General features: G+C 43.9%; 1 protein-coding gene and 1 long non-coding RNA gene across 2 annotated transcripts; both read left to right on the top strand.

Moving 5' to 3' along the window:
* The first annotated feature begins 7,487 nt into the window (after positions 1–7,487).
* LOC117312161 (uncharacterized) lies at positions 7,488–18,347 on the top strand. The gene is made up of 3 exons (XR_012330276.1): positions 7,488–7,631; positions 8,179–8,290; positions 14,072–18,347. It is a non-coding gene; the product is annotated as an uncharacterized lncRNA (long non-coding RNA).
* LOC141278059 (tubulin alpha-8 chain-like) lies at positions 8,299–12,862 on the top strand. Its single transcript, XM_073801361.1, is given in 3 exon segments — positions 8,299–12,043; positions 12,045–12,292; positions 12,295–12,862. Coding segments are annotated over 3 exon segments (645 nt in total). The 5' UTR covers positions 8,299–11,750; the 3' UTR covers positions 12,399–12,862.
* Positions 18,348–25,292: the final 6,945 nt, after the last annotated feature.

Here is a 25,292-nt window from a genome sequence, read left to right as displayed (position 1 = left end):
CGCCCCGCCGCCTGTCGGGTCGCCACCCTCCCGCCAGGCCCGCCCAGCGCTCCCGCCGCCCTCGGCGCGGGGGGAATCACGACCTCCCGGAGGACGCCGGCCTCGGCAGCACCGCCCCTCAGGGAAAGACCACGCCCCTTCCACGGCCGGGCGCGCCCCTCCAGGGCGAACCGGGCGAGCGGAAAGGGGCGGGGGCGGGGCTTCGAGCGCGCTTCAGCCTCAACGCCCCGCCCACCCGCCCGTCCTCCCGCTTTTCAAACTGGAGAGGCGGGGAGGTGTGTGCCTGTGCGTCAGACTACAACTCCCGGCAGCGCTCTGGCGGAAGCGACGTATACCAGTGATTTGGTGTCTGCCATCTGCACGTTTCAGTCTCTGAAAATGTTCATATTTAAATAATTTTTAATTTGTTTTTATTAAGGGATGAGACAGTGTGTACAAAATACAAAGGGTGCAATTTCAAAATACAAATGGGATGAAATTGAAACGTACTATGGATTTATAATTTGGAAAGTAAAGCTCTGGAAGTAAGAACAGAGATGGGAACAGGCAAACTCGAAAGTAAAGCAGTAATGTAGAGGACATTAGGCCTGAAAATGTAGAGAACACGTAGAGTCCTATACCTTCTCATTTAACATATTAGTAACAGAAGTTCAGAGAGAAGGAATGAATTGCCCATGTCATACAATATATGCCAAATACTATAATACACTTTTAATTCCCACAACCATATGAGGTAGGTAATACTATCTTATCCTTATTTTACAGGGTTTAAAAGTTAGTGAACTTCCTCCAGTGAGGGATGAATTGGTACCTAGATGGTCTGAGTCCAGAGCCCAGGTCCTTTCTGTAGTGTTTAGTGTTTCAGTTGTCGCTAGATTCCCAAGTATACTGTGAAAATAAATTAGGCTCATTTTAAGTGGAGTCAGGAAGCCCCAACGGGGTAGCTGTCGTGCAGGTACCATTCCTAGCAGATTGCATAACCAGAGGAACAAGGAAGATAAGAATATTACTCTTCTTCTGGGATAAGGGAAGACATTTTTCACACAGGAATTTTATCTCCTACTTTTAAAAAAAAGAAGGCAGATTCCTCCCTGCCCCAGCAACAATGCTCTAACCTTTGAAATCTTTTTGCCACTTTAGTTAAATGAATAAATATTATTTTATAATGATCTGTGATCCAATTTAGTCATGTCCAAAATTTTTGATATTTTTTAAAAACTTCCCAAGAATCAAACTATAAATGAAGTCTTTTTGACCTTAAACTAACTTTGGGATTTTTTTGGAGGGCCTCTGGAGCATCTTGAAGGATCTGTTCTCTCTCTTTATTAAAAAGGAGATATTAAACTAATTAGGCTTATTTGGGAAATTACATGGGAAGCATTGTCAAATAAATAATACTAAGCCTTCTTTACATTGCATCTGTATATGTCATAAATGTTTCAGAAATTATGACATTCCTAGAAATCTTGATATGTTCTGGTGTATTATCATTCATAATTCTAGTTATTATCTTAAAATGTGTGTCATAGAACTTACCAAATTCCCATGTCAATTCCATAATAATGGACTCTTATTGGATCTTTAATAACAGACATTTAAGTCTTTTGTCATTCACAGAGAGTTACTGTTTTACTCTGATGCTTTACAAGAATATTCCTATAAAAATGCTTCGTCTTCAAGGAGATTCCTGGAAAAGACCCTAACAAATACTCTAGAACAGGGGTCCCCAACCCCCCCCAGGCTGCACAGTGGGAGGTGAGCGGCAGGGGAGCCTGCGAAACTTCATCTGCCGCTCCCCATTGCTCACGTTACCGCCTGAAGCATCCTCCCCACCCAACCCTGGTCCATGAGAAAAAAATTGTCTTCCACAAAACCAGTCCCTGGTGCCAAAAAGGTTGGGGACCACTGCTCTAGAATGCAGGTTTCTGATAACTTTAAGTTCATAACACTGAACTGGGTAAAAGTTTCTAAAACTTTAATGGAAAATTGATTGATTCATAAAGCTGCTAACCCAAGATCAAGATCAACAAGATTTACAGGAGGCTGAATGAACAAATGAGGATGATTACAATTTTTATGATTTTTTATGCTAGTTCCCTAATGTTTTACTTTTCTGAATGAAGTCTTTTTGAGGATGATTATAATTTTTATGACTTCTTATGTTAGTCCCCTAATGTTTACTTTTCCAGATTTAAGGAAACGTTTTCTCTTAAGCATCTGTGACTTACAGCAATTGTAAACAAAGATGAAATATTTACCTTTTCCTACCTGATCCTTCCAGAATTCGGAAGCTCTTAAATATTTTTTCCTGACAGTACAGTTAGTTATTTACTTGAATTCAGTGAGAACCTGTTCTTCTTATAATAGGATACAATTGGAAATACTGACTACATTGCCAAGGCTTTGACTGGAATGTAATATTTGAGAGCTACATAGACTCAGATATGACCAATTTTAAGGAACTTCTTGGAAAAATAAGCCTGGTACCTTGCTTGTAAGTTTCCAGCAAAGTAACCTTAAAAAGAGTTTATATGGTCAATCACTATTCTTACTGCATTTATGTAAATAATCAAGCCAAATTTAATACAAACAAATTAGTTTTACTATGATTACTTTTGATAAAAGGGGGATAGTTATGGAGAGAGAAATTATGTTTGCACCTTTGTAGATATTAGATTCTTGTCCTGTTAATTTTCTTTAAGGTTTTGTTATATATCTATAAGCTGGACAGGATCCTAAAGTCTTGTTTCCCTAATATCTGACTACAAATCTCCAAACTAATGTTTCCAATTTTCTCCAACCCTTCTGATTTGGAATCAATAAGAACAAAGGTTGCCTTTGAATTTCCTTGGAAAGGACTGCACCAAGGTCCCCCTCACTACCCAGATGCAACAAAACATCAAAGAGACTCAAACCTTGGGTAAACATCTCACAGCTAAAGAAGATTCCACCTGGCATCCCATCCTATAAAAAGCACTGGAGACTGCTGAATCAAACTGATCAGGAATTGAAGGAAACTGCTGAAGGACACATCTTTCTTCCCAAAATGACTGGACCAGGCCTGTGTACCTTTTTCCTCTATTACTTCTTGCCTTATCCTCTCCCTCTTCTTGGAAAGACAGTGCTCTTATCTGCATTTTCAATCTGTTACAAAAGGGGGACACTTACCTAATTGTTGTGTTTGCCACCAGAAACTTCAATCCATTCATGACAATGGTGACCCTTTAGTCCATCCGGTAACAAATTTTTTCGCTTGTCCCAAGTGCTACTGCTAATTTCACTTGGCAACCCCTTGGCATCAGCTACAGAGTAAGATGTTTGAAGCCTTCCATTGGCCCACTCCATTAAGCCTCCTTAAAAGAGAACTTCCAGGAGGCCTACCTGACTCTGAGTTTGCCTCCAAAGGGAGAGCCTTTCTCCTCTGGGTCGGAATAAGTTCCAGTGAATGCATGATTAAAAATCTTTCCGAACATTAGGAGAGCTAGTCAATTCCACAGCCAAAGCAATAGCAACCTAACAAGGATCACTTGACTCATTAGCTAAAGTATCAATAGTTTTGGAAAATCGCATAGCCCTTGATTACCTACTTGCTGAACAAGAAGGCATTTTTTTCAATAGCAAATACCACCAGTTACACATAGTTAAATGCCTCTGGAGAGACAAAAACTCAATTATACAAGATCAGGGAACTAGTCCACTGGTTACACAAATTTCACCTGATCACCCCCACCCTCTTTTTTTAACCTATTTAGCATTACCTTCAGATTTAGGCTCCTGGTGCAGAACCATCATGCAAACTGAACTTGTCTTATTACTTTAACTGTGCTTTGCATAATCATTTTAAGCTTTGTGCCCCTGAAATCTTTGTAAAAATGACATATACCCAATGTAACTGAACAGGACCCTATGGGGCCTTTTGGGGACAGACCCCCTCACCCCCACACACACACTCTCCCTGGCATGTCCTCCACCTGCCTCTCATCTGTAGGAAAACTTTAGCCTCTTAGGTCTTCCCTGAGTTCCAAAGAATAAATTTAATCAAAGAAGTGAGAAAATGCATAAAGAAAGGAAAACACTCAAGCAAGACAAAATAATAATAGTAGCCATTAAACAAAGTCAAGGGCCTTTAGTTCCTCCTCAAGGGCTATAGCTAATATTCTGAGCCATATCCTTTGAGCTATTTTGCAGATAATGAAATCCCCACCAGGTGGATGAAGTTATCTTCTGCTGCCCACAAGCACATAGACCCCAGACCATTTGGGAACCAGAAGGTTGATGATGTTGACTCCCAATTACCTCACTACCAACCAATCAGAAGAATGTCCATGAGTTGAGCATGCACCCCACAACTCCCCTCCATCACCCTATCTTTAAAGACCTTTTCCTGAAAGCCATCAGGAAGTTCGGGTCTATTAAGCATTAGCTGCCTGGACTCCTTGCTTGGTGCTCTGCAATAAGCACTGCACTTTCCTTCATCACAACCTGTTGTCTGTAGATTGGCTTTACTGTGCATGGGTGAGTGGATCCAAGTTTGTTTCAGTAACACAAAAAGGGTGATACTAGCTCAGCACTTTAAAATGATCTCCAGTGTTTATGGCCTTGATAAGATAAAGACTTTAGATGGGAAATGCCTGAGAGTTATCCCTCCTACTTTTCTTTTTCCCTCAAATGTGGCCTCAGTGGTTTCCAGTCTGCACTTTCCCTCCAACGTGGGGCAGGACAACCAGGAAAGCTCCTTCCTGGAGGGACAAAATCTCTAAATGCAGAAAAGGTACGCAGGCCTCTCACTGCTGTGGCCTCCCCTGCTGCGGATCACAGGCTCCGGACGCACAGGCTCAGCAGCCATGGCTCACAGGCCCAGCCGCTCCGCAGCATGAACAGGATCCTCCCAGACCGGGGCATGAACCCGTGTTCCCTGCATCAGCAGGCGGACTCCCAACCACTGCACCACCAGGGAAGCCTGGAAAACCTGACTCTTGATCAGCAATGCTTTCAAGGAAAGATGGTGATCAAAGAGGGAAATGTGAAAATGAAAGAAACCTCATCTTAAATGGAGTCAGGAAGCCCTAAAGAGGGAGCTCTCACCCACCTGCCACTTGTTGCAGCCTGCATAACCAGCGGCAAGAAGGAAGAATGTTACTTTTCTTCTGGTATAAGGGAGGACGTTTTTCACAGAGCAGTTTTATCTCCTGCTTTCAAGAAAAAGGAAGATCCTTCCCTGACCCAGCAACAATGCACTAACTACCACTTGCAGCCAATGAGAAACTGCCACAAGCTCAGACTCTGGCTCTTCTCCAATGAACTTTCGTTCAAAACAACCCTAGCAATTTCTTCCTAAAACCTAATAAAAGCAAGTCCCTCTCCTTTGTTCTCTGGAGTTGCCCATGATTCACCATAGCTTGCCTGTCCTGAATTGCAATTCTCTACTACTCCCAAATAAACCCATTTTGCTGGTAAAATAACTGGTTGTTTTATTTTTCAGGTCGACAGGTGATATAGATAAAAGGAGAAGGAAAAGTTAAAAATAAAAATCTAGGGAATTCCCTGGCAGTCCAGTGATTAGGACTCAGCACTTCCACTGCTGGGGACCCAGGTTCAATCCCTGGTTGAGAACTTCAGGGCCCAAAACAAACAACAACAACAACAACAACAACAAAAGTCTAAACTTGGAAGCAGTTTAGATAATAGAAATAAATCCAAATACCTTGTAAAAGGACTAATTTTAATTGGTGTGATATAAAGAAGCATATTTACATCAATAGAGGAGGGTTTGTGTAATTTCCATAAAATAACACTAGGATGTCACTGTTTCAAATGTATTTATAATCCCTTGGTTAGAGTGCACTCTATTCAGTGGAGTGGTGGAAGGACGTTTTTAACTGGTCAGCTCTACTAGAGGGTGGAATGGATGCCTAATCAGGAGAGACAAGGAAGAGAGATGGTCTTGAGTTTGACTTTTTGAGTTTATGGCCAAGTAGCTTCATTTTAATCATTGATATGCCCACCTTCAGTAGGACACAACATTTGAGTTTTGTTTGGGGCAGTGACAGGCAATGAATAACCATGTCTTAGCTTTGTATATATGAGGGTTTTCAAAGTACTGATACTTACTTGAATATTCACGCACACACTCGCATCTTATCCCTTGACCAGAGGCATCCACTTTAGAGCTGGCAGCCCCATAAAACCCAAGGGTTGAGACCAAAGAATACTTTTCAGAGTTTGAAAGTTAACCTTGCACCCTGGACTTAAACCACTTTTGCCACCTCAGCATTAAGTTTAAAAATATTTCAGGGTACTTTCAAATGACATGGCTAGAGTCTTGTGGAAAAACAGCTGCAGGAATGCAGGGGGCACTGGCGAGTGACACAGTAACTTTAAGTCTTCGTGTGCTCTATCACCAGAAAGTCATTTACAGCTGCAGGTCTTCTAAGGCAAGAATTCAAGTCTCCAGGCCTGACCCGCATAAGCTGGGTGCAGTCACCTTTCCACCAGAAAGTGAGACTAGGAGATGACAGATGCTTGGCTTCCTCTGCAATGTGCTGCACAAATAGTAAGGGTAATCATTGTGGCGTGCCCAATCATTTTATAAAGCCAAGCACTAATTAACCCTCCCAAATTAGGAAATGGAATAATTTTTATGTTAAGTATTTAGAAGTAAAACCTCATTTTAGACAGCTGACAAACAGCTTGGAGAGAAGGAAAATGTGTGTATGCCCTTTAGCATGGAAAAATAGCAAACCACCTCCGGGATGGGGGACATAGGAGCAACATCTATGTACTGCCTAAAATGCTGCTCTGATCACATCACTCCTCTGATCAAAGACCCTCAATGGTTCCCCAGAGTCAGTGGAATTATGTGCAAATGCTTCAGAGTAGCATTCAAGACCCTAGCCTGCTTTTTCATCTCCACCACACAAGGCCTCTTGGATCTGCTTCAGCCAGCCTGGACCCCTTGCTCTTTTGTAAATCTGAGACACCTGAACAGGAACAGTTGCCCCCCCCCACCCCCACCCCCACCCCACCGCACCCCACCCCCACCCCAGTCAAGGGTAATACTTCAATTACCTGCACCTGCGATGCTCTCGCCCACACCTGTCTGCCCACCCCTCCCCCACCCTAGCCACATTTTGTCCCTCCTTCGAACCTCCCAGCACCTGGTTCTCATTACAGCATCTCTCTTTCTCTGGTGTTTGTGGACCTCAAGTCTGCATCGCCCTCCAAGGTTTATGCGCTTTTCCCACCAGGTCCGCGGTGTTGCCCGGGTAAAGACCGAAAACAAAAGCAGAATGAGGCATCCCCTGAAAGCTTCAACTTCTCAGACCCAGCATACACCACCAGAGAAGAGGGTCAAGCTGGCCGGAGGACTCGAACCCCTGAGGCTTTCTCTCCCTTGGGCTTTGCAAACCTTCCAGGGGCCGGCCAAGGCCGAGATATTTCGCAGGCGGCCGCCCAGTAGCGGAGAGACAGGCGGGCGCGGGTGGGGGCCCCTCCCAACTGGAGCCCGGCTAAGGGGCAAGGCCGGCGGCTCGGCCGGGACTCTAAGCCGCAGGGTGGGGTGCGGCTGGGGACTCGTGGCGCGCCCGCCCTCCAGGGGCCCTCCGCAGCTTCCACCTCTCCGAGAGACCACGGTGAGGGGACGCCGGCATCCCGGGCGCGGGGGGCGTTGGGAGACTTGGCGGCGACTGTGGGCTGCACGGAAAGGCCGGGCGGACGGGGCGTCGGAGCCCGGCTGTTCTCCGCGCCTTCCCTTCGGCGTGGCGGGACACCCGGGTCCGTGCGTTTCCCCAGCCGCGGGCGGGGGGCGGTGCTGCCTGCCTCGGACACCACGCCCGTTCGGGGGCGGGGACCGGGACGGCGGGGAGCCTCCAGCAGGTTCGCTCGGGTTCTGAGGCTGGGTGGCCGGACACGAGCCGGAGGTCTAAGGCGCTTGACGTTTGGTCCGTACCTGACCAGAGGTGTCAGTGAACTTTGTCCCACCTCTGTCCTGTTGCGGTGCCCAAGGACGCTAAGTCCCTCAGTTAAAAGGGAGAAGTCAGGGTGTGTACACAGACCCCGGCACCTCCCGGGAATCTCGGGATCCCCACCTCTGGGCAGAACCCCTGTGGAGGCTCTGAGGCTGTCTTGGAGGACAGTTCCTAACTAAACTGAACTGTGAAACTGTTGCCGATGTTCTAGAAGACCCCCTCTGCATCTGGGAAGGTCTAGACTGGGCTGGGTTGAAGGACCAGAAGCCGGGAGAGTCTGTCCATCACAGGAGTTACCTCAATGAGGAGAGTGGACGGGTGAGGTGAGTTTTCTGCTTTCATTGTGACCCTTAAGCAATTATCTGGATTAACCCATCTGTACTCAGGGGGCCAGGACAAGTGTCCAGAGTAGGTGCATATCCCCCCAAAAGTGGAGGGTGCAGATGAGCTTTCAAAGCGCTCTAACTCCAGAGTCTGTGCCTCCATTAAGCCACAGACCTGAACTCCACCTTCTGCCCGCTTCAGGGTGTGGAGGACACCAAGTCCCGGCCTTGGAGACTCGTTCTCCTAGGGGTCTAGGGCTAGAAGCTCCAGGATGCCCTATCTTGGCATGCGGGGGCTCTGCGCCTTCTAGAATCATCCCAGCCAGCAAGACAGGGCACTAGGCAGTGGGGTTTGGCTGCTTGGTATTGACTTTCTCTAGAAGATCTAGGCTTTAGCCATCTTTGTTCTCAGGCCCTGGGTAAATGAAGAGAAAATGAGGGCCTTAAAGTGTGGGAAGGCCTGGAAAGGGAACCCAGTAAAGGGAACCAGGTAATGCACTGCTAGGCTTCAGGCTCCAGGGAGGACAGATAAATGGGTGCTCCCAGGGAAGTCTTTTAAAGCCCCTGGCCCTCCGCAGACCGTGCCACAGCTCTGCTTCCCTCTAGAGCATGAGTGTATCTCTATCCCTGTGGGCCAGGCTGGGGTGCAGATGGGTAGTGCCTACTGGGAGCTCTACTGCCTGGAGCACAACATCCGGCCCAGTGGCACTGTGCGCAGCAACAAGGCACTGGGGAGCTGCGCTGACCCCTTTCAACACCATCAGTAAATCAGGGCTGGCAAGCACGTGTCTGGGACTGTCTTTGTGGACCTGGAGCCTTCTGTCATAGGTGAGTGGGCACTTGGTGGGTTCCCCACCCCCAGCCCATATTTTTGCCATCCCCCAAATCAGCTGGGAGCTCTGCTTAGGGGAAAAACTCTTGGAATGCAGGCAATCACCAGCCAAGAACAACAATAAGGTCTGTTGCTTTTGTCTAGACTCTATCTTCAGGAGGGGTCCTGCGGGCTTCCTGTGCTGAGAGGGAGATTAGTCAGAGAGCTCTGCCTGGGAAACCACTAGATGTTTGAGTCAGGGGTCAGACCTAGAAAGAAGACTACAGAAAAGAGTGGATATTAAAGCAGAAACTTTAAACCTCCCTTTCCCTACCCTCAGGCTCTCAGGGATAACATTGCCTAAGGAACTGGGTGCTGAGTTTAACTGAAATGGGCCCCTTAATAGGACGTGGACCTGTGTGAACTTGGCTGTTTTTGGCTCTCAAGGGGTTCTCTGCTTCCTCCTTTCTGCGTCTGGATTTCCTCGGTTTCTTGTTCCTGAAAATGTCACCCCTCCCCCATCTTCCTACAGACGTTGTTATAGATGTTGAACTGTGGACTGGGTTTTCTGCATTAGTCTGTGTTCTTATTCCAATCAAAAGTCAAATGAGATTCCCCTGAACACACCACTGATTCCTTACTAAGCAGAATGAAGTGGCTATGATGAGAGGGAAGGAACTGGAAAAGGGACCCCCTAACTTTCCCCCTCACAGCCCAGGTAGGACTGGGCTTTACAAGTGGGCCTCAGGCCCTAATCTTCGGTTCTATGTGGGGGAGCTCAGCAGGAAAGGTCCTAGTGCCTGTGTGGAGGAGACCTTTCCCCCCGCACAGGATGGGGTAAGAACTGGCAGGTATAGGCAGCTCTTCTACCCTGAGCAGCTGATATCTGGCGAGGAAGAGGCTGCCAGCAACTCTGCCCGAGGCCACTACACTGTGGGGAAGGAGATCCTCCATCTGGTGCTGGAGTGGATCCAAAAACTGGTGAGCAGACCAAGTGCCCTTGGCACCTGGGAGGCTGGACTTGTGTGGAAGAAAGGGGAACCACAGGCCTATGGCTGGTGCTGGTTCCTCTGGCCTGTCTGTCCACTTGCTTCCTCTAGGGGGAGCTGCGTGTCTTGGGTGTGGATCTAGGGTTAGAAGTCTGAGTAACTTGCTCTGCCCTGAGCCTGTGGACTCTGGCTTCTGCCCTGCTGGTTATTGCTTTGCCACGCCTGATTGTCTGATCCAAACCTTTTTTGATTTTTGATCCATCTCTAGCCCCAGCAGGTGGGAGGAAGCTGCCTCAGAAGCTCGGCTTGTTGTTCTTGGACTCCTAAGCAGGGCTTTCCAGCTGGGAGAGGCTCCTCTTAGCTTTTAGCCACTTTTCCAGTTTATCCTATCCCTTGCCTGAGGCCGGGAGAGCCAGGACCAAGGCCAGCTAGGAGCCAGTACTTTGGCGCTGGCCGTCTAAAGGGATTGTCCAGACATACTCTCTGCTGCTCAAAGACTGAGGACTTGCGGGTGACCTGAGGAATGGGATTCTGTGTGAAAATATGACAAAGCAGCCCTTTAAGCTTAGACCTTTCTTAAAAAGGAGAATTTCTTTTAGTTGTCAATTTACATAAAGCCTACTTATTCTATTTTTTGCTTTTAAAAATGTTTATTGTATATAATGTATATTTATTGTATATAATATATATAATTGTATACGACATATTAGTTTCAGGTATAGGACATAATGATTTGATATATGTAATATTGCAAATGAAGAACTTTTATATTGTTACTACTCATGTGTCTGGTATAGTCTGATGCTTTTCTAGTCCAAGGAACAACTACATCAGAATCACCAAGGGTACTTGTTAAACCTGCAGGTTCCTGGGTTCCAGTCTGAGGTGGGGCCTGGATACCACCACCACCAGCCCCAGTCCCACTCTCCTGCAACTAGGTGGCAGAGCTACAAAGCTGAGAGGGCTCAGCTCTCTGACTACAGATCCGATGTCCACCTGACCCTCATCTCCCCTCCCCTCACTCCTGACACTTCACACACACAGCACTGCCCTTCTAGGTCATCTGTCTCCCCAGAACTCCAAGCCCCTTGTAGGTATTCTCTTCTCACATCTATAGAGGTGAAGCAACAGAGCACGAGAGAACTTTCTGGAGTGATGGAAATTTCTATATTTTGATTGGTTTGCTAGTTCTATAGGTATATACATTTGTCAAAGCATTCACTGTATGTATAATAATATGTATACAGTTAAGTATAAATTATGCTTCAAAGTTTTGTGTTTTTGAAGTATAGAAGTGAATACAGTTGTAGTTAGGTCACAATAGTTTTGTAGACAGGAAAGAATCCTGTCAGGAGAAGAGGGCTGGGGACAGATGATAATGCCATCTGCATCCTTAACAGTGTTATCTCCTACACTAGACAGACCAGTGTACTGGGCTTCAGGGTTTCTTGATCTTGCATAGCTTTAAGGAGGACACTGGCCCAGACTTTACCTCTCTGCTGATGGAACAGCGTTCTGTTGACTGTGGCAAGAAATCCAAGTTGGAGGGCTTCCCTGGTGGCGCAGTGGTTGAGAGTCCGCCTGCTGATGCAGGGGACACGGGTTCGTGCCCCGGTCCGGGAAGATCCCACATGCCGCGGAGCGGCTGGGCCCGTGAGCCATGGCTGCGGAGCCTGCGCGTCCGAAGCCTGTGCTCTGCAACGGGAGAGGCCACAACGGTGAGAGGCCCGCGTACCGCAAAAAAAAAAAGAAATCCAAGTTGGAGTTTACTATCTACCAAGCCTCTCAAGTGTCCAAAGCAGTTGGTAACTCCATCCTTACCACCCATACCACCCTGGAGCACTTGGACTATGCCTTCATGGTAGGCAATGAGGCCATCTATGATATCTGTCACTGTAACCTGGACATCAAGTGCCCTACCTACACCAACCTCAACTGGCTCAAGGACCAGATTGTCCTCCATCATTGCCTCTCTGCATTTTGATAGTGCCCTCAATGTGGACCTCACAGAGTTCCAGACCAATCTGGTGCCCTACCTCTGCATCCACTTTCTGTTGGTGACCTGCTCACACATTGTCTCAAATGAGAAGGGCTATCATGAGCAGCTCTTGGTGTCAGGGATCACCAATGCCTGCTTAAACCCTCCAATCAGATGGGTCAAGGGTGACCCTCACCATGGCAAATACATGGCCTGCTCTGCCATGCGGATGTGGTGCCCAAGGATGTGAATGCCACCGTTGCCACTGTCAAGACCAGGTGCATCATCTGGTTTGTGGGCTGGTGTCCCATGTGTTTCAAGGCAAGCTAGGGATAAAGGGAGGGATTAGCATGTGTCCTGTGTAACCACTGAGAGGGAGATTCCTTTAGAGCTGCAGGCTTTGAAACATGCACTAGGGATTGGGAGAATCAGGCAAATAACAGCGTTAGAGTCTGTCTTTAACTCTTTTAAATTAATTAATTATTTTTGGCTGCGTTGGGTCTTTGTTGCTGCGCGCGGGCTTTCTCTACTTGTGGTGAGCGGGGGCTACTCTTTGTTGCGGTGCGTGGGCTTCTGATTGCGGTGGCTTCTCTTGTTGTGGAGCGTGGGCTCTAGGGTGCTCAGGCTTCAGTAGTTGTGTCTCGTGGGCTCTAGAGCGCAGGCTCAGTAGTTGTGGCTCGCGGACCCTAGAGCGCAGGCTCAGTAGTTGTGGCGCACGGGCTTAGTTGCTCCGTGGCATGTGGGATCTTCCCAGACCAGGGCTCGAACCCGTGTCCTCTGCATTGGCAGGTGGCTTCTCAACCACTGCACCACCAGGGAAGCCTGGTTGTCTTTAACTCAATAGATCTCAACTTGTCTAGAGCCCAGGCCTTTGGTCTGTACACCAGGTTCAATTCTATTGGAAAACTTGCCTTTATGAAAGGAAAGTATGTTTCATGTTTCTTAGCCTGGTATATAGGCATTCCCTAGGCTTGCCAGTCAGATTGGGGGTAGTGCTTTCATTGTTCATGTGTGCCAGGGACATACCCATTTAATATGGCTCCTCCTCAGAAGGGAGTGCTTTTGGAAGCACAGAAAGGCCTGCCATTCAGATAATGGGCAAAACAGGGGTCAGAAGGTGTATGAATACTGTCTCTTCCTTTTGAGTAATTTGTTTATGCCCCACCCTTTCATCAGTTCACATTCCCAGAGGGTACTGGGCATATGGCCTAGTTTAAGTTTTATAGGTTTTGTTTCAGGGTGAGACTAGAAAGATTAAAGGTGACAGCTGTGGCATTTAGAAACTATACAGCTTTCCTGCCCCATTACACTGCTGCAGACATGACTGCAATGGGAGGGGAGGCAGGGACTCCTGGTCATAAAGATAATAGCAGCTTGCTAGTGTGGAAGAGTTGTCCTGTAGCTCAGAACAAAGGGGTAGGGAATCTGGGAGGCTGACTTCCTTTCTCAGCTCCATGTTAGGAAAGCTTCAGCTATTCAAAGGAAGAATAGGTTGCCTTCAGGAATTGCTAGTAAGCTTGCTTTCCTTGGAAGCATTAAGGGGAAGTTGACCTTGTTTGTTTGTTTTTTTTTTAAACACTGAATATCAAACACATTTGCACTGAATATCATGAAGGAACTGGCCTTGTCAAGATCTGAGGGCAGAGCAGACTTAATCTTGTTTGAAGAAGCCAAGAAGGCCAGTGTGGCTGGGGCAGAAGGAGCCAGGGGGAGATTAGGAACAGCTAGGGCCTTATGGACCATAGTCAGGATAGCAGTGAAGCCAAGTTACCACGGCAACCAGTCAAAGTTCCTCTTTCAAGTCTCTTAAGAATCAGGGCATGGATCAGAGACAGTACAGGAGCCTCCCAGCATCCTAGTCTGTAATTTAATGACAGGGTTCCTTGTTTGTTCTCATTCCAAGAAACTGCTAGGGAGCAGTTATAAAGTATAAGTAGAATGAGGGTGATGATATAACTGGGCCAGTTCAGTTTTTGTATTCTTTATGTTCTCTTCCACTGCAGCTTTTCCTGCCCTTCCATGAGAAAGAAGCCAACTCTAGCCGATGGCAGCAATCTTGATGGCGAACTTCCCTAGGAGCACTGGCCGGTGATGACATGTTCATCTTTCAGAACATGGGCTTCACTAAGGATGTGGGCAACAGGTTTCTGGTCTGTTCAGACTGTGAAATCGGACCAATTGGCTGGCATTGCCTCGATGACAAGAACAGTTTCTATGTGGCCATGGAACGGGTTACCCATGAGTAACTGAGGGGAAGGGAATCAGCTCCACACCCAGCTGTAACAGCTGCTCCTCACAAGAACTGGCATTTAACCTGGTATAACTGCAGCTGCCTTCTCTGTACTAATATAAATTATGAGTATCAACATGTCCAGCTGAACATGCAGAGAGCTAATCCTGCTTCCTCAAAGCCTCGAGTGCATGCCTCTTGCTTAGTTTGCTTTGCATCACAACATTTCTTAATTTCCCTTTCCGCCCCAGTTTTAGGTCCCCGGGGTACTTTCACAAGCTAATTCTCCTGCCTGGTATTCTGCCTGGGCTCTCTTTTATCCAGGAGTTCCCTTGTTTCTTGCTCTAGAACGGCGGTATTCAACCTTTTAGCCACAGTGACATTTGAGAAGTGATGCTCATGTGCTGATAGTTGAAACTCCACCTTTTTCCTCTCTCATTCAAGAACACATACGAGTGTCTGAGAATGACTTCTTCGTATGGCTAACTTTATCTACAGCAATTTATTCTTTTTAAAAGTAAAGCATTTACAAACCAGTATGTAACTGCTAATCAGAAACACATTACCTTGGACACATTTCTTGGAATCAGAATGGAGGGTGTGAGATATAGAAGGGATAGGCCTTTGCCGTATAATACATGAGTTTATAGGTTTGTCTTATCTGGACAAGTGACTCTTCATTTGCTCTTAGGAGAGACTCCTTTAATGGATAGTGTCATCATTTACTGAACGTACTGGGCATGGTCCTCTCTGAGTTTGGGTTCATTTGGAATCTCTATACCAACCCAGAATACAAACTTTCCATCAAATGCCTCTATTTATAGCTGTAGGGTTGCTCTAACAGTTTGATGTTAGCAGCAGTTTGATGTTCAATATTATTTTCAGTTGTTCTGTCATTGGTCTTCTGAAATGACTCACCATCTTAGAGGGAATCTATATAACCAGGTTTTAGGTATCCTCCCATCATCCCTACCTCTAAGATTCAGTAGACCTAGAATTGAAGTGACGACTAAATAGAGACCATCTGCTGTCCATTCCTTTGCATTTGTTTTCTGGTTGCTTCCTCCTTCCTCTCCACAGAGCTTACTCTAAGTGTCCCCCAGTTAAAGTATGGGCCTTTTGCAACCAGCCTACTCCCCTAGAAAGGCAGCTTCCTTCCGCAATCATAGCCTCAATGAGCTCTAGTAGAAAATGAGAGAACTGTTGTCCACGATTATGGCATTTGCAGGAAAACAAGAACAAAAACAAGAATTATCCACTCAGGTCATAAGGAGCAAAACCAAGCAGATGCCTCTAGGTGCATATCGTCCCTCGTATCACAAGCCAAAACCTAGGCAAAGCATTTTTTAAATTAGGCTTTGACTTTTCTTTCCAATTTTAAACACAGAGATAATACACATTCATTTCAGATAAATACAAAAATGGGTATAGAAATGTTTTTAATCACTCATATTTCCACCATCCAAAGATTGCCAATGGTTATGGTGTACATACTTCTCAGTGTTTTTCTATATGTACTGTATATAAACATGCATGGCCTTTTAAAACAGATATGAGATCACACTCTTTTATAACTTGCTTTTTCCATTTAACAAAATACTGACTTCCCATGTCAGTAGATATCCATCTATATACACCATCGTTTTTAGTATTCCATTGTATTTCTGTACCGTAATTTATTTAAACGATCCACTATTAGATTGTCTCCAGTTTCTTATAAACAACGTGATATAACGTGCAACCTTATAGCTAAATCTGTTTACACATTCTTAATTATTTCCTTGGCTACATCATTAAAAGTGGAATTGCAGGGTATGCACATTTTCAAGGCTTTGCTGTATTGACACATACTCCTCAAAAACAGCTGTGCTAATTTATTCTCCTCTGGCAGAAGAGAGCATTTCTCTGAACCCTTCCTAACATTGTGTGTTATCATTAAAAGAATATTTTGCCACTTTGATAGAAAAAATCTCATTGTGTAATTTGTTAATTTTATTTCTAATGAAAAGTTATATACTTACTGGTCATTTATATTTTTTTTGAGAATTGCCAGACATCTTTGCTCCAATAGCCAAAAATATCGAGCTGTTATTCTGCTTTTTCAGTTTTATCTGAAAGAAATAAAGGCATTTAAGCATCGAAATTAGACTCTTGCATGTCCTTGGGAAGAATATATAATTTGAAAAAGCAGAAGAGAGCTGAAACCTGAACTTTAGGGTTTGTCTTGAGATATGTCAACTAATTAATTAGTCACTTAGTTCTGCTATAAGGTGAGAATGTCATCTCTTCATTCCCCTCACATGTAATAGGCTCTCAGTAAAGATGTGTGAATCAGTTAATTGCTATTTGCTATAGGTAGACAGAGGTAACCCATGCTTGCTGCTATGAGTATAGAAACCTTCCTGTTAGGGAGAGCAATTGATTTTTCCAAGGCCTAATGGTTTCTACAAAACTCTTTTTTAACACAGAATCAAAGATGGACAATGGCGTACTGACATTTTACATATTGTTACCATGCTGTGTATGAATGAGGCTACTCCAGTAACTAACAACTAATGAGGATTTCTGCTCTTGTAATGGTGCATAGGTAATTTGGACTGACCATCCCACTGAGGGCAACTAGGAAGGCTGGACAAAATATTTTAAAAGTCCAAAGGAATCAGAGAGCTAACATGTGTTTGAAGAATTATTGGACCAGGACCATTGAGAAGGCAGAGGCCCTGGGAGGTGGGCTTAATGTTACAGGCCACTGTTCCAGCACTTGTCAAACTTGGAGGAGGCAGTTCAGAGGCTGATGTGTGATTTTGACAGCCTTCCAGAAGTAGGGGCCAGAGTCTGTCAAAGGGGAGTAGACCTGGTGAATGCCCCTCACTTTGGTTTGTGGCCCTCAGGCCTTTGCACCCTAGGAATAGGGGTGAACCAGAAGTAGGGAAGAAAAAGGCTCTCGAAGGGGATTGCAGCTCAGCTTCCAATGATCCCAGTCCTTAAAATTGGATTAAGGTGATCCTAAAGTGGGAGTTTCCCCAAAGCCTTGGCATAAGCAAACAAAAACCCTCTCTAGAGGAAAATGTCGTCATTCTAAACTTCGAATTGTCTCTGCAAACAATTTTGCTACTAAAATATCCTGAATACAATAAAACACAACCAAGCATATGAAACAACAGAAAACCAGTAAAAAGACAATGGAAACGGGCCCAAAGAGGATGGACACATTGGCGCTTTCAGACATAGACTATCAAATAACTCCTTATTCTGTTCAAGGAGATATACAAGTTTTGAGAATTTCAGCAGATACCTGAACATGTGAAAAAACAAGTTAATTCTGGAATTTAAAAATATCCAATAACCAAAATTAAGAATTCAGTGGAAGGAATAACAGATTTGCAAGACTGCACCCAAAACCTTATATAACATTACTGAGAAAAATTAAAACAAATTTATGGGACCATAAAACCAGAGTCCACAGTCTAAATGCATTCAAAACAGCATCTGATTTACTGAGATTCAGGAGTCAGTGAGCTAAGAGTGGTTTTCACCTTTTTAAATGGTTATATAAGTACATAATATCCTCAATTTTGCCTCTAAGAGGCAAAACCTATACTATTTATTATCTGGTCCTTTAGGAAAGAAGTTTGACTCCTCCTGACTAATATTGTAAATATGTCAACTTTTCCCCAAACTGATGTATAAATTTAATAAAATCCCAATAAAACCCCAACAGCTTTTGTGTGTGTGTGTGTGTGAAATTCAACAGACTGATTCTAAAAGTTACATGAAAATGCAAAGGACTAAGAATAGCCAAAGAAGCCAGGGAGAAAAACAAGATGGGAGAATTCTTCTATTAGAAAGATATCACAGTTTGTCACATGGATAGAAGATTAATGGAACCAAATAGCTCAGAAACAGACCCATGTATATGGATGCTTGGTTCATGACAAAAGTGGGAGTAATGAGTTTGGGGAGGCGGGCATAAGGAGGTCTTAGGCAATGCTGATAATGTTCTACTTTTTAAACATTTGCATAGTGGTTATGTAATAAATTGTTAAGAATTGTACACGTCTTTTGTGCACTTTTCTGAATATATGTTTTTATAATAAAAAGGCTTTTAGGGAGAGGTAACAACTGACACTGCAGAGATAAAAGAGATCATGAGAGATTACTACAAACAACTCTATGCCAATAAAATGGACAATCTGGAAGAAATGGACAAATTCTTAGAAATGCACAACCTGCCAAGACTGAATCAGGAAGAAATAGAAAATATGAACAGACCAATCACAAGCACTGAAATTGAAACTGTGATTAAAAATCTTCCAACAAAGAAAAGCCCAGGACCAGATGGCTTCACAGGCGAATTCTATCAAACATTTAGAGAAGAGCTAACACCTATCCTTCTCAAACTCTTCCAAAATATAGCAGAGGGAGGACCACTCCCTAACTCCTTCTACGAGGCCACCATCACCTTGATACCAAAACCAGACAAGGATGTCACAAAGAAAGAAAACTACAGGCCAATATCACTGATGAACATAGATGCAAAAATCCTCAACAAAATACTAGCAAACAGAATCCAACAGCACATTAAAAGGATCATACACCATGATCAAGTGGGGTTTATTCCAGGAATGCAAGGATTCTTCAATATACGCAAATCTATCAATGTGATAAACCATATTAACAAATTGAAGGAGAAAAACCATATGATCATCTCAATAGATGCAGAGAAAGCTTTTGACAAAATTCAACACCCATTTATGATAAAAACCCTGCAGAAAGTAGGCATAGAGGGAACTTTCCTCAACATAATAAAGGCCATATATGACAAGCCCACAGCCAACATCATCCTCAATGGTGAAAAACTGAAAGCATTTCCACTAAGATCAGGAACAAGACAAGGTTGCCCACTCTCACCACTATTATTCAACATTGTTTTGGAAGTTTTAGCCACAGCAATCAGAGAAGAAAAGGAAATAAAAGGAATCCAAATTGGAAAAGAAGAAGTAAAGCTGTCACTGTTTGCAGATGACATGATCCTATACATAGAGAACTCTAAAGATGCTACCAGAAAACTACTAGAGCTAATCAATGAATTTGGTAAAGTGGCAGGATACAAAATTAATGCACAGAAATCTCTGGCATTCCTATATACTAATGATGAAAAATCTGAAAGTGAAATCAAGAAAACACTCCCATTTACCATTGCAACAAAAAGAATAAAATATCTAGGAATAAACCTACCTAAGGAGACAAAAGACCTGTATGCAGAAAATTATAAGACACTGATGAAAGAAATTAAAGATGATATAAATCGATGGAGAGATATACCATGTTCTTGGATTGGAAGAATCAACATTGTGAAAATGACTCTACTACCCAAAGCAATCTATAGATTCAATGCAATCCCTATCAAACTACCACTGGCATTTTTCACAGAACTAGAACAAAAAATTTCACAATTTGTATGGAAACACAAAAGACCCCGAATAGCCAAAGCAATCTTGAGAACGAAAGAAGGAACTGGAGGAATCAGGCTCCCTGACTTCAGACTATACTACAAAGCTACAGTCATCAAGATGGTATGGTACTGGCACAAAAACAGAAAGATAGATCAATGGAACAGGATAGAAAGCCCAGAGATAAACCCATGCACATATGGACACCTTATCTTTGATAAAGGTGGCAGTAATGTACAATGGAGAAAGGACAGCCTCTTCAATAAGTGGTGCTGGGAAAACTGGACAGGTACATGTAAAAGTATGAGATTAGATCACTCCCTAACACCATACACAAAAATAAGCTCAAAATGGATTAAAGACCTAAATGTAAGGCCAGAAACTATCAAACTCTTAGAGGAAAACATAGGCAGAACACTCTATGACATAAATCAAAGCAAGATCCTTTCTGACCCACCTCCTAGAGTAATGGAAATAAAAACAAAAATAAACAAATGGGACCTAATGAAACTTCAAAGCTTTTGCACAGCAAAGGAAACCATAAACAAGACCAAAAGACAACCCTCAGAATGGGAGAAAATATTTGCAAATGAAGCAACCGACAAAGGATTAATCTGCAAAATTTACAAGCAGCTCATGCAGCTCAATATCAAAAAAACAAACAACCCAATCCAAAAATGGGCAGAAGACCTAAATAGACATTTCTCCAAAGAAGATATACAGACTGCCAACAAACACATGAAAGAATGCTCAACATCATTAATCATTAGAGAAATGCAAATCAAAACTACAATGAGATATCATCTCACACCAGTCAGAATGGCCATCATCAAAAAATCTAGAAACAATAAATGCTGGAGAGGGTGTGGAGAAAAGGGAACACTCTTGCACTGCTGGTGGGAATGTGAATTGGTTCAGCCACTATGGAGAACAGTATGGAGGTTCCTTAAAAAACTACAAATAGAACTACCATATGACCCAGCAATCCCACTACTGGGCATATACCCTGAGAAAACCAAAATTCAAAAAGAGTCATGTACCAAAATGTTCATTGCAGCTCTATTTACAATAGCCCGGAGATGGAAACAACCTAAGTGCCCGTCATCGGATGAATGGATAAAGAAGATGTGGCACATATATACAATGGAATATTACTCAGCCATAAAAAGAAACGAAATTGAGCTATTTGTAATGAGGTGGATAGACCTAGAGTCTGTCATACAGAGTGAAGTAAGTCAGAAAGAAAAAGACAAATACCGTATGCTAACACATATATATGGAATTTAAGAAAAAAATGTCATGAAGAACCTAGGGGTAAAGCAGGAATAAAGACGCAGACCTCTTAGAGAATGGACTTGAGGTTATGGGGAGGGGGAAGGGTGAGCTGTGACAGGGCGAGAGAGAGTCATGGGCATATACATAGTAACAAACGCAGTAAGGTAGATAGCTAGTGGGAAGCAGCCGCATGGCACAGGGATATTGGCTCGGTGCTTTGTGACAGCCTGGAGGGGTGGGATGGGGAGGGTGGGAGGGAGGGAGACGCAACAGGGAAGACATATGGGAACATATGTTTATGTATGACTGATTCACTTTGTTATAAAGCAGAAACTAACACACCATTGTAAAGCAATTATACCCCAATAAAGATGTTAAAAAAAAAAAAAAAAAAAGAAAAAAGCAAATAAAGTTCATCAAATCGGCTAGAAGCCACCCCAGAAAAAAAAAAAAAAAAAAAAAAAGGCTTTTAGAAGAACGTAACCAATGAATGGTCCTATATAAAGCTCACATTCCTAAACATTAGTTCTTATACCCTTCATAATTAGATTACCTTTCTTTTCTATTATCTCCTAAACCTATATACATTTAAAAATTAAACCCTTGATTCTGCTTGCTCATCTCTAAGGAAGGTAAGTTTCGTTTGGTGTAGGGACCAAGAATATCCTGTTTACCATTACATGTTTGGTGCCTGGCCCAATGTCTGCCACATTTTAATAGTTTGATAAATACTTGTTAAGGGAATTTAAACTCCATTGGATGCTATATTACTTTAATGGGACTAAAGTATTCATGCAAATTTTTATTTTTTTAAATAATTATTTTATTTTTGGCTGTGTTGGGTCTTCGTTGCTGCACGCGGGCTTTCTCTAGTTGCAGAGAGCGGGGGCTACTCTTTGTTTTGGTGCATGGGCTTCTCATTGTGGTGGCTTCTCTTGTTGCAGAGCATGGGTTCTGGGTGTGCGGGCTTCAGTAGTTGTGGCACATGGGTTCAGTAGTTGTGGCTCATGGGCTTAGTTGCTCCACGGCCCATGGGATCTTCCCGGACCAGGGCTCAAGCCCATGTCCCCTGCATTGGCAGGCAGATTCTTAACCACTGTGCCACCAGGGAAGCCCTCATGCAAATTTTTTTTTTTTTTTAAAGGGCTTCCAATGCTTGGCTTATTTATTTATTTATTATTTATTTATTTATGGCTGTGTTGGGTCTTCGTTTCTGTGCGAGGGCTTTCTCTAGTTGTGGCAAGCGGGGCCACTCTTCATCGCGGTGTGCTGGCCTCTCACTATTGTGGCCTCTCTTGTTGCGGAGCACAGGCTCCAGACGCACAGGCTCAGTAGCTGTGGCTCACGGTCCCAGTTGCTCCGCGGCATGTGGAATCCTCCCAGACAAGGGCTCGAACCCGTGTCCCCTGCATTAGCAGGCAGATTCTCAACCACTGCGCCACCAGGGAAGCCCCATGCAAATTTTTTAAATGGAGTTAGGGATTAGAGTGAATTATATTTCTGATGCAGGAATAGTGGGTTAGAAATTAGGTACTGCACTTTTTTCTAATGCCTTTTGACAAAGAATGAAAACAGATGTGATACAGGATCATGCAGCGTGTACATCAGTGTGACTATGACTATGGCTAAGTCTGAAGAAAATAAAGGTGACAACTTCAATTAACTTCAGCGGTGCCAATCCTTCAATTGTGATCAAGCATTCCTGGACTATGTGTCTAAATGTCAGAATTTAGGGTGAAGTGGCAGAAGTGTCCACCAAATTCATTTCATGTCTATCGAAACTTGAAATGCATTTTGCCTCATGTATTATAGAAACAATGTTATCCATGAGTAGTTTTGTAGCCTATGACATAAACTATATGTACCCAAAACACGATATTGTAACAAATGATTCTAATTTGACATGCTAGGTACATGTCCTCTGTTACAAGTAGTGCAGGGTCCCTGGTGACCCCAGACAGTCTATTTCAGATTAGGGGCCGGGATGGAACTATGACCTGGGGGAACTAGTGAGGAGCTGGAATGTAAGCTGGGGACACTCATGGTCCTAAGGAGGTGTGGGGAGAGTGATCAGTTCCCACAGGTTTACACATTATCTTTTCCTCCCACTTTGTCCTGAACAAGCTCTGGTATGAGATGTGAAATAGGGGTTGGGTGGCTGTTGGAGTTCCATTTCAGGGAGGAGTTGTCCCTGTCAAAGGGGAGGTAAATTTCAAGATAAGACAAAAGGGCTTTCAATAGAAAGTGAGCTCACCCATCTTGGGTACCTACAATAAGGTAACCACTAATTGTAAGTAATTCAATCATTTGAAAGCAGGTTCTGCCTGTACAGCCTAGGCACTGGCTCAAGAATGAATAGGTGAGGCATGGTCCTGATGTGCCCCTGTTCACCTTGATTCTTTACCACTCCAAGAACAGGATATTCTTGTTCCCACAAAGCCACTCCATCTTATCCCCCCCTCACACCCCCACCCCTTGCCCAGACTGACTACACTTTTTGGTTGTCATTTCAATTCCATGTCATTTAACTGCTATGTGGTGAAATCCTATGTATAGGGAAAGGATGCAGGCTTATCAGATTCCTTAGATTGCTTCAAAATTAGAGTTAACCACGAGCCTTTCCCACTGAGCTTTGGAATATTTTAAATTCCTGAAGAACTATGTGAAAATGATGTGTCTGCAATGGCACGGGGTTGTGATGAGGGGTGTGTGTGTAAATAAAGGTAACTTTCATCTTAAATGGAGTCAGGAAGCCCTAAAGAGGGAGCTCTCACCCACCTGCCACTTGTTGCAGCCTGCATAACCAGCAGCAAGAAGGAAGACAGAATGCTACTTTCCTTCTGGTATAAGGGAGGACATTTTTCACACAACAATTTTATCTCCTGCTTTTAAGAAAAAGGAAGGAAGATCCCTCCTTGACCCAGCAGCAATGCATTAACACTTGTACCCAGAGAAACTGCCATAACCTCTGACCCTGGCTCTTCTCCAATGCACGTTTGTTCAAAACAACTCAAGCATTTCCTCCTAAAACCTAATAAAAGCAAGCCCCTTCTCCTTTGTTCTTCAGACTTGCCTGTGATTCACCATAGCTTACCTGTCCTGAATTGCAATTCCCAAATAAACCCATTTTGCTAGTAAAATAACTAGCTGCTTTATTTTTGTGGTTGACAATGCCTACTGCTGATCACATGCTCTTCCAACTGCAACACAAATTAACTATGACATCTAGTTCTGATATAAAGTTGCTTTGGAATAAACTGGGAATAGAATCGCATTAAATGTAGTGTCTCCCAAATCATATATATATACATTCTCTTATAGTCCTTAGAGCAAATTTTACTACTTTTATTCAGTGATTCATTATCAATAAACACTGAGAACTTACTACAAAATAAGATTATGCTAGGCACTGATAACACGAAGATGAATAAAGATACAATTATAGTCCTCAAGGATTCAGATTATTTGGTACAAGTAAACAGATAAATTATAATACTACGTGATAACTTTGGTGTTTGTTTATCTTGGCTTTACTACAAGGTTACAAATCCCTTTGCAAACCAGAATGCTGTCTCTCTCCTTCCTTCCTTTCTTCTTTCCTTCCTTCCTTTCTCCCTCCACGCCAGGTCTTAGTTGCAGCAAGCGGGATCTTTAGTTGTGGCATGTGAACTCTTACTTGCGGCCTGTGGGATCTAGTTCCCCGACCAGGGATGGAACCCGGTTGTGAGTGCAGAGTCTTACCCATTGGACCACCAGGGAAGTCCTATCCTGTTCCTGTTTCTTTGTACTCAAGTGCACGAGATAGTGTTGGGCACAAAGCAGGTGTTCAATAGGCACACTGTACTATTCATTTCTGTTCAACTTAAAAAAATTTTTTTTTTAATTTTAGGCTCTTCATTGCTGCACACGGGCTTTCTCTAGTTGCAGCTAGCAGGGCCTTCTCTTGTCGCGGAGCACGAGGACTTCAGTAGTTGTGGCTTGCGGGCTCTAGAGCGCAGGCTCAGTAGTTGCGGTGCACAGGCTGAGTTGCTCTAGCGGCATGTGGGATCTTCCCGGACCAGGAGTCAAACCCGTTTCCATTTCCGTTTCCTCTGCATTGGCAGGCGGATTCTTAACCACTGAGCAACCAGGGAAGCCCCCTCTGCTCACCTTTAAAATCACTTATGGAGTGCCTGCTCCCTGGATAGTACTGCCAGATATGTTAACAGCTATTGCAGTGATTATATACTGTCACAAGAAAGATTTGGGCTAAAAGATACACTAACT

This window comes from Tursiops truncatus, chromosome 1, assembly GCF_011762595.2.
Source record: "Tursiops truncatus isolate mTurTru1 chromosome 1, mTurTru1.mat.Y, whole genome shotgun sequence".
Lineage (NCBI taxonomy): Eukaryota > Metazoa > Chordata > Mammalia > Artiodactyla > Delphinidae > Tursiops > Tursiops truncatus.
This window is presented reverse-complemented; position numbering and strand designations above follow the sequence as displayed.